Genomic DNA, 12899 nt, shown 5'->3' with positions numbered 1-12899 from the left:
AACGAAATACGAGTAGGTAAAATTGGAACGAAAACTGGCTATACGCTATCGACTGAAGATGCGAAATTATTACGCGTTAAATAGAACACAATGATTTTTAACAAAAAGAAAAAAAAGGAATAATTTTTGTTAATTTCAGCATATAGTATACTTACCAGGATAAGCGTTATAAGGCAAGAAATTACATTTCGAAACTACGTTAAGTGGATGCGGGTCTGACATCGCGTGGATTAACAAGAAACAAATGAGCAAATTGTAATTCTATAGACGTAATAAATAAACTGATTAAGAATCTTTGATTTACAGAGTATTTCTTTTTTACAGAGGATTTACAGAGTAAATCTAGTTTCTGAAAACGTCGATCTTATCCTATAACGAGTATAGATTCGGTATTAGGAGACAAGAAGTAGCGTCTTGAAAATATGTATGTAAATGGATGCGGGCCTGAGATCGCGCGAAACTGGATGCTCGTAACATTTAGCAAGACTTATCTCTCCAACATACTCCGTCGATTAATTTATTTCACGATTCACGTGTAATTCGTTACATCCTCCCTAGAGAAGAGAATCCAGTGTTTTTCATCGCATCCACGATTGCATAATTAATCGAAGAAGCGAGTAAATTAACAGAGCCAGTCGGTAAGACCTAGCAATTAGAGGTCTTCTTATTTCCCCCGGATCTATGTTTTTCGTACGCGTGTGCTCGTCGTTTTTGATTTATACAGGCTCGTCTCGCGTAAATGGCTGACTATTAATGTTCGTATTTAATCGAACAGACGCGTATCGCTCGTTTATCAAGTTCGCGGACGTCGATGCCTCGATCGAGCCCGCACGATAATCGACCTTCTCTTTTCAACGTTTGTTTTTTCGTTTACAGGCAGAAAGCCACCATCCGCGGAATTCGATCCGCGTCGAATTGGCACAGAAATCGCAAGTTAACGCGAGACACTTTATCGCAGATCGCAGGCGAGATCGGCTCGCGAACTAGACGCGTTAACACGAAACGGAAAGACTCGTCAATTAGTGTCAGCGACGAAAAGATCTTAACGCGCGCCGGTATTTAATATTCCGCTATGAAGTACTAATTAAACTAGCGTCCAAGTTAAGTCGTGAGATTCCCGTAATTTACACCTGCTGCCGCCGAGATAATAGGTATACGCTTATTTAAGTGCTCGGAATGCCAGCCACGTGCTCCCATCTTTAGCTTTTTTTAGACACGATATTGAATAGAAGAATTGTTTCGAAAAAGATAGACTTAGCAACGTTTGAAAATTACTTCGTTCTGTATCGGTGGTTTTACGAACGATATTCGCTTCGATTTTTACTTCGGTATGTCTCGTTATTTCTTCTCAAGTTTTCTTATTTGTTTTATCGTTTTTATCATGGTCGCTCTTCTCTCTTTTCTTTTGGAGAGAATTAATTCAAAAATTTCCAATGCCGAAAGAATTAATTTAACACGTGTGACGGTAATTCGTTACGTATACCTGTGGAAAGCGCACTTATCCTACGCCTACGTATCGGCGTTCATTCTATTTATGCGCACTCACTTCGAATGTCAAAGCTACGTCGTACACGAGACAACACCGCAAAGTTGCTGCACACAGTACTGCACATGCATATTCGTGTTATGGCGGATCGAAGTTTATAACGCAACAAATACCACAAGATGTTACAACGATTATCCGTCGGAACTTGCGAGAACGACGCACGAGCAGTTTTATACGCAGCCCGAGGGAATCCGAAAGAGCGAGGAGGCTCTCGATTCGATCAAAACACGCTCGCCTGTATAACAGTTTGTTTTCCACACGTGATACGTGTAATACGGGTTCTAACGCGCCTCGTCTCTACAGTATATCGTGTTACAAGGGGTAATTGAAGAACGATATGCATATACGTTGTACGAGATGTGCACGCGTGGGCATTGTCATTATCGCAGCCACACAGTACATACATTAGAGTGTTTCGTGTCGATATAATATATCACATTACTACTGTAAACTGTTCAGGGGTGTGGCTCTTGTTGGTCACCACAGGATATCTCGATATACACGCGTCGAACGTCGTATCGTTTACTGCGATTCGCGATGCGTTTCTAGTACTTTCTTTTTTCGTTTCTTCGCTTAAAATCGTCTAGCAATGGACTCGACGCTGAACTTGCATTAAACCGTGAGTCATAAGGAATAACGATCGAGTCTCATTCACAAGGAAATATAGGAACTATACCGGTTTAAACGAGAAAATTGCTTTATTAATTTCCTCCGTAACACAATGATATTTCAATTTCCATTTTATTAACGCTAAATACTATCGTCGGTATAGATAGACTATATCGAACGTTGACAAAATTAAAGTGGACAGAATTACTACAAAGAGTGCAACCATTCCAATTCCACGTAAAGTCGCGAACGATTAATTTGCATACATGTATATGACTGTAATTTGCGATCACGATGATCATCGCATTAAACGCTCGTACGATCGAAGTCTTTTTCGGAAAGTTCGATCTTTGACCTGGTAATCGATTCCTACGCGGCATGATCAAACATCGACGCTGTTAGCCGACGGTGGAAGATCAATAGCGCGTTCGTGTAGGCCAGAAAAGCGAGCTGCAGGCTCGGAGAGAAGAGTTATCACTGTTTATCTAAACGATATGCACCGCGAGTGTTGACCCTGGGTTGCGTAAACGCATGCCTGACGCATACCACCGGCCACAGCACGCCGATTTGACTTCCTGCCTCGATTCCGGCCGTTCGCTATCCGCTTCAGCTACGATCAACTTTGCGCAAAAGGTAGTGGAAACGCGTTAGAAAGAGGACCAGTCCGTGCGATTCCAAGATTCCATTAACGAGACGCGACATAGAGACGAAGAAGTGTCACGATGGAAATAGAATAGATCTTACATACTTGGCTTTGCGTGATGTCTATCGAAGGATGTCGGGCTTAAAGATGTCAACTAGTTTTTTACACATGGATCGTATATAATCGTCGCTCGAAAAAGAACTCGTTCGTGGGTGGAAAGTAAATTCGAAGCTCGAGTAAAACCCGAAGATTCGACGAATCGGTATAAAAATCTTGACGACGTTATGATTTATTCGTTTCGTGCTATGTACGGTAAGACTTGGAATAGATCCTTTTCGATTTTGCGTACTGTATTTGAAAGAACGCGGCGAGTTTAAAAACGCCAACTAGATATCTAGAATTGGATCACGGTAATTGTTATTTGTAGAAAGACTCGTTGATTTGAGAGTAAACGATAACGATATTGCGCAATAAAATCAGGCCAAATTTGAAGATAGTGTCAGTAAGCGTTTGAAAGACGTATCGAGTTATCTTAGGTAATCGAAAAGCGACGTCATTGACAAATAACGTAAGTATGCGGTTCCACGTTGCTATTCTTAGAGTTTTATCGGACTGAATTTACTTTACGTATCAAGTCCGCGTTAAAAAGAACGTGTTTGCTTTTTCGGTCGCTTATGGGAACGTAACGGTCTCGAGGTGAAAATAAATTTGGCTGGAACGATCGTACTATTCGCGTGACGACGGCTTTTTTCATCTACTTTTAGACACACACGATCGTAGTTTTATCGTTTAACAAGGAAGTTCGTTCACGAAGAAGGATAGTTTTGTAGGTTTTAGTGTGAAATTTGCGATGGTTTGAACGTATCGAGACAGTTTAATAGCTAGGTGGGATTTCTCCTATCGTCGCTTTACGATACGACGAGCAACTCAATTAGAGAAATACGATCTTTGCCAGCAAATATGGGCGTGACGTCGTTTATGAAATCATGGTGCCTCAATTATTTCGGGACATTGAACCGTGTACACACGTTGTATCATATTCTGGTTATCGAGCAATCAAATTTCTGTAATAAAAACAATCGAAGTAAAAATCTCTAAGAATTTACTCGCGCTTCCTCTTGGAATTTTCCTTTCCATCTCTGTATAGATCACTGCATAAGGGTTTTTCACAATTTAAAGCAGCATTGTAGTTGATCTTTTACGATCCTCGCTTAAAGCTCGTTATCAGCTAAACTACTATAGTGGAAGATGATTTTTTCTCTTTCTTAAACTCTTAGGAATAGATTTAACCTTAGAAGGAGACAAAAACATACCAGTAATTAGCGATTGAAAATTTGGAAAATTTCACGAGGCACGTCGAGAACGCGTATTACCATGAATCCTATCCGTACGTGTTAAACACGCTAACGAGATGCTCCAACAACACCTGAAAATAAATAGCACCATGCTGACGCGTCGTTCGTGAAAACTATCCACAACCACGTACCTACCAGTACCTATCCAACTATCGTCTTCGTTTTTACGACATTCATCGTCCGTACCGTGTCCCCTATCGTTAATTGAAAAAACCTCGACGGGGTCACGATCCTATCCGCACTTTTCAACCATTATACACGATAAAAATCATCAGAGAGAAAGCGTGTATGTCTCTTGAACGGATGATACATCGACGAAAGCCAACGTTCCGGCTGTATCCTTTCGGAGATGCGTGTAAGCGATTATTCAACGAGGTCGAAAATTTCCAGCCAAAGTATAGAACGAGGCACGGAGCTGCAGGAGGAATTGCGAAGTATTTTCTGCACAGTCGCCAACGTGGTTATCTTTATTATTATCGACGATGTTTAGCGCTAGATATCAAGTTAGAATTATAGTCTAAAATACTTATCGAAGATTTCGATGCGGAGACGCAGCAAAGTTGCGGGTGATTCGGTTATTGCGAAAGGGTGTCGCCGAAGTATTATCCGCGAGGTCGCCGATATTTTCACCCGAAGATTTTCACCACTGATTAAACGTCAAAGACAAAATTACGTATCGTCAGATCTGTCTAATCTGTCTTCGTTATCCTACTAAAACTATCTTTTTTCATATCATATTTTTTATATCTTCGAGGCTCTATAGCGCGAAACGAGATTTGTCGCGACAAAAAGAGCGATTCTGTCCGACAGTCAGTGTGACAGATAATGATACATCGTCTGAGAGGGTTCGTCAGCCGCGATCCGTCAGGGTAACGTCGTCCCGCGAAGGCGTCCCTTTTGACGCGTCTCTTTGCCGTCCTGTTAAATAAATCCACACACCGATGTACTTTCACCGGCGGCTATAATTAAATCCGAGTTAGAAACGTGGAACGAGTCGAAAGTTACACGGTACGCTTGGTGAATGACACCATGCATCACGCCAGGGGAAGACGTCTTTATTGTTGTCGCACGGAGGCTTCGTTGTAGGCCGTTGTGTAGCCGGCACACTCTCGCCTACGAGAGTCCGTGGCTCGTTACGTAATTGCAACAGGTGTGTCCCTGTCGACCCCGGCCACGTGTTTTTCCCCGCCACGCCGCACCGCGCCGCGCGTTTCTCGACCGCTCGAACGCGGAATCGGCCCGCGCCATCAGACGACTGCGTTATTGTTCACCGGGAATTGATTAAGCTGCAAAATTGCACTCGTCGTCGAGAATATTTTTAAACGTCTTCGTGCCTGTTACGTGGTCGTTGTCACGCTCGTTACGTTTCGCGGCGCAGCGGTTCTTAAGTTATGGTTACAATGTGGACGTATGTTCTGACGAACTATCGTTTTGACAAGTATCGGAATAATCGAATATATCTACACGTACATAGATTCTGACGAGTGTACGTATTTCGATCGTCGAGCGTTTCATTCGATGAGACGTAGATCTTCTGTTCCGACCTGGTCGCTCCGAGTGAATAGATTTTGAAGGTTCGTCACGAGGTTTATCTTCTTTTAACGAGACGTTGGTAGAAATTTCCTCTGGATTTTGTTACCTGTTAGTTACCTGTGATTTATGACGAAGTCTATAAGAAAGACGCGTATCTTCGTTTAGCTTCTTAAGATACGAGAGTCGCACGGGAAAAACATGGTTATACTAAAGAAAAATCGTATGACAAGGGTTTGAAAAAAAAAAGAACAAAACGACATTGGCGAGCTACTTCTTTGAGATCATTCTCTCGGAATACACCCGTGAAACAATAGGACAGACGCGATTCCGCGTGCCCAGAGATCTTGTTCGCTGACGTATGACCATTGCGAATGAGTTGGATCGATGCGTTTGACGATAAAGCGGAATCATTCATGGATGCTCTTCGTCAACCGCAAATTGCCACGTTTTAGTCGCAGTGCTGCGCGTTTCTGACGTAAGATTTCCGGGAGATCATTGATATCCGATCTCCGACATAATAACTTAATGCGCAAAACAGCAGACACTTTGATGTTAGATGTGACTCATTTTTAGCAAAGAATTTAAGAGCGAGGTTATCGAAGGAAGACAAACGGTATTAATAGCGATTGATCTCGCGATCGATTGGGAAAATTCTACGATCGGTGGCGGAATATGACGAGGATCGGAGCGAATTGGAAGGCGTGAACGCGTTGGAATCAAGGAACGTTTCTATCGTTTTAGGGATATCAGTTATTATTAGCCTCGCGCAGATGGCACACGCAATGACTCAGACGAATAAAGTGGCGACCGATGATAAGTGGCAGTTCAGTCAGGAAGATAGCGTCGAAATGACACTTCTAAGTCGAGCACTTGTATCTAATTGCGCGGCTTAGGTTAATTTTTCAAAATACTATGAAGATAAGCTAAAAATACACGAGTGCTGCACAATTCACCGATCGCGTGTTTACAACGTGTATTTGTTCATCGAGAAGTAAGATGATAAAGATAGAACGTGTAGATGGAGTATTTTTTCTCCATCGTACATATATTTTCTTGTTCGATGATTCAACTAATCGAGATTTTTATTTATCCGTTACAATAAATGTACAAGTAATCCGTGTGTGAAGCCTATCCTGTCACATTTCACACCAGTGTGCTAATACAGCAGTGTGCTCGTAGAAAGTACGTGCAATTTGGTATTGCTAAAAGAGGAACGTATTCGAGTTCTACCACGACCTTGACGATCTTCGTGTTCGTGTAGCTTTTTCGTAAAATTCCAATTCGAAGAGAGGAGACATATTTTTAGCTAAATTGTACCCTTCGCTTTTTATCGCCGTATCGTAAAATATCGAACGATCTGCAAGATAAGAACACAGAAACGTTGAAAGTTACCATTTAACCTGTCAACTGGTTTGTTTCTTCGCCAGAAACTTTCGTAGTTACGGCATTAAAATTTAATCAGGCCAACCGTGTTCTAACGTACCGATAGCACGATCGAATCCCAAAAGAGCGTAGATACGCCGAATATATTTCAGTTTATATAATACCATACGAAGAAAGTAAATATAACGTGAAAATGACAAATTGTGGTTGTAGGTGAGCGGGAGGGAGGCGGTGCTGACCGGTGGCGGCGGCGGCCATGCGCCCCGGCCCGCCAGTACAGCCGAGCCGCCGCAGGCCTCCCCGTCGCCAGGAAGTCCCTCAGGAACGCAATCGACGGCACCGGCTAGATCAGCCGCAACCGCTGCAGCCACGTTCATACGGGAACAGCTCACGGGCCCTGGTGGTGTTGCTGCTGCTGCTGGCCGGCAGCCCTCTGGTCCTGGGCCTGGCCGAGCCGCCAGGGTTACCCGGGGCCGAGTGGCAGCAGGCGTTCTCCAGGCATACGTATCCCAAATCAACTTCCACCAGGTCTATACAACCGAGAAAACAACAAAATCTTACCATTGGATACCTCACAGCCATCAAAGGCGGTCTGAAAGATCGTCAGGGTCTTGCCATTTCCGGCGCCTTCTCCATGGCCCTTGACGAGGTGAGTTTTCTTTTTTAATTCTTGCGTTACTGCGGAATCTTTATTTCCTATACCCTGTACGACACGAGATGCGCTTGGGATACTCGTTTCGAACGTATTCGTACGATCCGAAGTTCGGGAAACGATTGTTCTTCCTATTTACGTGTGTACTGTGTACCGACGTTTTAAGAATCTCAACGAAATAACTTGAAGAAACGAAGAAAGCAACGGACAGGCCATTGAAGTAAACGTTGTTGCACGGAACAAGTATATCTCTCACGAAAGAAGGAACGCGACTTGACGGCTAGGTAGTCGTATTTTAACAGCAGCGAATGTATAAATATTCAGCATATTGGTAAAGACCATCGATGTTTTCAATATTCTGCCGCGATTTTCATTTTTCCACTCTGTGGCTACCAAATACTCGTAACTTTATCCAGCGACCGCTATTTCTCTGGAAATGGAAAGCATTAGGCTATAACTTATAGCCAATCTCAAGCATCAAGATACGACCATGCAAACGTTTATCTAAACACGCATTCCGCACGATCCTAAATATAACCTTCGCGCATCTCGTTAATACGTGTTCACGAACCCGATCAAGATAGCACAGCATGGTCAATGAAACACGCAACGGTTCAACGAAGCAGAACCTCGTTTCCACGCTAAGGCGCAAGAAGACGTTTCACCGAACGGTCGGCTTTTTTCTCGCTCGATTTAGTCCAACTCGTGGCTCGTTAGTTTCCACGTGTTCTCGCGTGTGTCACGGTACACGTGGAAATCGGTTGCAGGTTGAATACGGCCGGTGGGTTGTAATTACGGTAGCCGGTGGATCCGGACGCAGTTCCCACGTACAGGGGCCACGGCGCGCGGCGAATCCTGAACCGGCCGAAAAGTAAGGTCGGGCCAATATCGCGGGACCCCTGTCTCGAGGTTTTTTCCTGCGGGCGGTCAGCGGCAGGCAGGAGCGCGCAGTGCGGCGTTCCACGGTCTGGAAGGCTCGATAATTCATTGGAGAGGATCGGCGTGCGCGGTCGCGAGTGCGCTCGCGCTCACCAAGGACCGTGAGATCGTTTTCGCCGCGCGGCGAACCTCTCTTCTCTCGAATAAGAAAAAAGAAAAAGAGAAAGGTGCGCTCTCCGGCTGCAGCGGGAGCTGTGTGCAACGTGCAGAGTGACCCGGCATCTCTCTCCCCGGAGATGCCGATTCGTGCGAGAGTTTAAAAATACAAGACCGGCATTATTCGCCGGTCCGCCCACGCGTCCGCCGACGAAACTGCGCGCTCTCGCAACCGTGAGAAGAATTCGCTCGCGATCGAGAAACCTTCTCTCCTCCCTCGATCTCCCTCCTCCCCTGTGTCTACCTTCTTCCTCCTTCACCCCCTTTTACCTCCCCCTTCTTCCTCTTTTTTTTTTCTTTTCTTTCTCCGCTTTCTCATCTTTCGCGTGTACCTTCTTCCACTTTTGCTTCTGCTTCTGCTTCTTCTTCTTCTTCTTCTTCTTCTTCCTCCTCTTCTGGTACCGAAGAAGGTTCGTTCGTTCGTTCTCTGCCTTTTTACTTACTTCGGGACCAGCCGACGCGCGCTCCTCTGCAACCTGCAACCGTAAACGCGTAGAAGGGGTCCAGGGGCTGAGAAACCCCTGGGAATCGTCGAAATAACCGGCCGATCGTATCACGGTCCATGTATCCGGTTCTACTCGTGGAAATAACAAGTTACGTCAAAGATGGATTGCGGTTACGCTGATAATTATTCGGGGATACTGGTATCTCACCGTGGCCATCGGGAACCGAACGTACGAGAAGCTTCTTTCTCGCGCCTTCTCCCCCTTTCCGCCACGTAAGTCGCGCCGTTTAAACCTACCACCGCGTGGTTTCCAGAATCGAAACTTTTTTCCATGCTTCCGTGTATGAAATTCAACGAGTGGATTTACATGTTGCATTTATCAACCGTTTATAGACTAACGATCGAATCGTTTGCAACAATAAAAATTTAGTTGCCGCGTTTCAATCGTATTTATCGAGAAAGGAAAGAAGATACCATACTCACAAGCGCAAAACTTTATTCGCTACGAATATTAATCGACTACAAATTTAAAACACTTTCGAACATAGTCCATTAGTTTGTTTATTCAAATTACTGGAAAGTTATATTTCGATGAAGAGTAGCTTTTAGTTAAAGATACGATATCTTGGAATGTTTGCTAAATCTTGTTGCGAATTCTACAAGTAGAATAATACAATGCCACAGTTACGAGACGTAGTATATATATATATATATATATATATATATATATATATATATATATATTTATGCTTAATGAATCACGCTGTGGACGTATTCCAACGAAACCTCGCCAGAATTCGAAATACTTGAAACGTTCGATCGGTCGTCGATCGAAAGGAATAGGCGAGCACGAAACGAGTAACGAGCGGTGTGGTAGACGCACGTCGAAAGGTGCAGGAAACGAGCTTTGCGCGCGTTTATTTATGTACTTGGACACGCTACGCAAGAGTAAGCATCGCGATCGCAATGTCGGCCTCTATGCTCGTTGCTTTGAACATAAAGCTTAGCTCACACACGCGGATATTCGACTGCGTAGTTGGAAATACTCGCGTATTTTTATATCGAAAGAGGAAAGTCGCGCGAGTGAGGATATCGCGGTTATTTCTGTGCGTGGTCCGTTGCACGACATTTTTATTTCGTATCGGCTTCCAGCGACCGCCTCATAACGACGGAATAATGCCGGCCGTATTTTTAGCCGCGCCACGGTGAAAGTTTTTCCACGATTGGGTATCGCGACGTGGTCACGCTCGCTTCTAATATATTCGAATCGGCGAGATCGCCGATGGTCGAGAACCGCGTTGATCCAGATAGTTAACCCTAACGTTTTCCTCCGTATGACTCAGAATTTTAATTACGAGTCAAATGTTGGAATAGTTTCGTCAGCCATCGTACTTACGTTTCAATAGTTCTCGCGTATCGCGCTCTTCGCGCGAGTAAAATATTTCAAAATTTGGGAAGAGAATATCCGAAGGTACGGAAACGCGAGCAAGAAGCAGAGATGCCGCGGCGAAGTTAAAGAGACGTTGGTCGAGTAATTAAGTTACTCGATACTGATAATTACGTCAAGTATTTTGAAGTCTTTCGAGGTACTGGTTGAATAACGAATAAAAATATCACGACGTTATTGGGTCGTTGGTTGGTAATTCATGACCTGGTTTCGGATCTTAATATTCTTGAAATCGACGGTTACAAGAGTATTACATCGCACCGTCTCGTCGTTCGCGCTTCTCCTAACCTTAATACATTCGATTATTACTTAAACGTAAAGAAGCTACGGTAGTTCTTATTCGACGAGTATCCAGAAAAGTAAGAGGATCGTTTCCATCGATCTGAATCGGGGCCTTCGATTAACATACGTACATAGTCGTTTTCGTATCTCCGTGGACGTCGAAGAAGGAAAGTCAGCGCACGTGAATCGAGCTTAACGCTTACCTGTCCGCTCGTTTCAATGGTGTACGCAGGTGCATTTTACCTCGCTGCTGGCGATACTCGGCGGAGGAGAGAGGAAAAAAAAAATGCTGGAATTCGCTATGACGCACTCCCACGATGTAAACTAGTTTCACGGCGGGCGATATCTGTAAATAGGGAACGAGATCACTTCGAATTCGACCGGTCTCTCGTTAGCGATTCGATTATATTGCCGAGGCTTTTTGCGATTAAGGTGATCGCTCGTGGCAGCTGCTGCATACGCTCGTGATTCATCCGAAACGATTTCACTCGTCGAAGAATTTATCTCGCGTCCAATAGCTTCTTTCGATCTTTCCGGATCTAATTTCTTTTATTTCACATCCGTTTATCGAAACGAGATTGTAGTTAGCGTCCGATTAAATGAACACTCGCGAACTGAACGTACTTACGCGGACGTGAATTTCTATTCTACTGAACAAAAAATGAAAAAAATCATCGACGCGGTATAAACGAAAAATTATTAATCGGATATTTGCAACTGCGTGAAACATGCGTCATTAGGCTTCCGTCGCCATTCTTTTTCTTCTTTTCTTTTTTCTTCTGGATGGACACGACGTATGGCAAAGTCGTTCTCATCGACCCTGAAGGTTGGCACTCGGTCGTGCACAGCCTTCCACGACCGGACGCCCTTCAATTGCTCGAAAATAAGCTGATTGGTGAAACCCTGCCAGTGGCAACAACGCAAGTGTACACTGCCTGTGAACATTGTTTCACACTCAGACAGCTCTTCAGAGAAGTCAGACCTTCGACCTTACGCCTTTTAATGGGATTGATATAAATGTTGCCTCTTGTCGACCGCCAATTTTCTGGTCTTATAAATATACAGTAACTCTATGCCTGTAAATTGAAAGCCATTTGAAAGTTTTAAAGAATACGACAAAAATATGTGTTTAGCTAGAAAATCAGATACGAAATTAATTCTGCCAACACGAGAATAATCGACAACGCGCGTAATTTAAAAATCGCTCTCCTGTAAAAAATAACAAAGAAATTTAACTTGTCGTATTATTAACCCTGTAGTCCTCGATTCCGATTATGGCGACAGATTTCAACTTTCACCTGCAGTCATGAAAAAAGAAAAAAAGAAAGAAAAACTGCAGAAATAAAGGAGAAAGAAAAGCAGTCGCTTATTATTATACGCATTCCTACGGACGAATTCGGCGGTTGTTGGGGCAGGTGCAAAGCCAGGAATGCGAACCATGCAACGGGAAGAGCAATGATTTTTTATAGCGCCTTCGAAACCGCTTTAACGGTTCCTCTCTGGTCTGAAGCGAAGCTACGCAAAAATTCGTCGGCTTCGCGCGTAAAGGAATCATCGTGGTTTTTCTGATTTCATCGGTACCACGCTCTTGATCGCTTTCGTTGCGTAACCGCACGATGTGTGCGTGTATGTAATTGATTACGTCTCGTAACTTGTTCTGAGAACAATGCCGCGAGATGCGTGAGTATAATTAAGCCATCGACTCCCGGTACTCCTCCACGCGATTCATCCGATCTGGAAGTGTCGACAAAGCTGCTACCGCGATTATTGCACCGTTGTCGTCACAGGCTACGGTTACTTTCCCAACCAGTCGTAGTCTACGCGGAATTTGAAAAAATTCAAGAATTGAGAAACCAACGCGTGGGTAATTGGATTCTTTTAGAATTTCAAAGAAATCGATCGGTGTCTT

At 44.0% G+C, this 12899-nt stretch overlaps 1 protein-coding gene across 5 annotated transcripts in view; it reads left to right on the top strand.

Annotated features, from left to right (window-relative positions):
• The window catches only part of LOC117235535 (receptor-type guanylate cyclase Gyc76C-like), a 100565-nt gene that overhangs the window by 50474 nt on the left and 37192 nt on the right, over positions 1 to 12899 (top strand). For 4 of the 5 annotated variants that reach the window (XM_033497667.1, XM_033497665.1, XM_033497668.1 and 1 more), the window contains one exon: positions 7283 to 7718. In XM_033497667.1, coding sequence (XP_033353558.1) covers positions 7326 to 7718 — 393 coding nt within the window. In that variant the 5' untranslated portion in view covers positions 7283 to 7325. Of the gene's footprint in view, positions 1 to 7282; positions 7719 to 12899 lie in introns of those variants that run through there. The other variant, XR_004493689.1, reaches the window with a different exon arrangement.

The sequence above is a fragment of the Bombus vosnesenskii genome, unplaced genomic scaffold, assembly GCF_011952255.1.
Source record: "Bombus vosnesenskii isolate JDL3184/JDL3185 unplaced genomic scaffold, Bvos_JDL3184-5_v1.1 scf7180000013316, whole genome shotgun sequence".
NCBI lineage: Eukaryota > Metazoa > Arthropoda > Insecta > Hymenoptera > Apidae > Bombus > Bombus vosnesenskii.
Note: the sequence above shows the minus strand (reverse complement) of the source record. Positions and strands in the feature narration are given on the sequence as shown.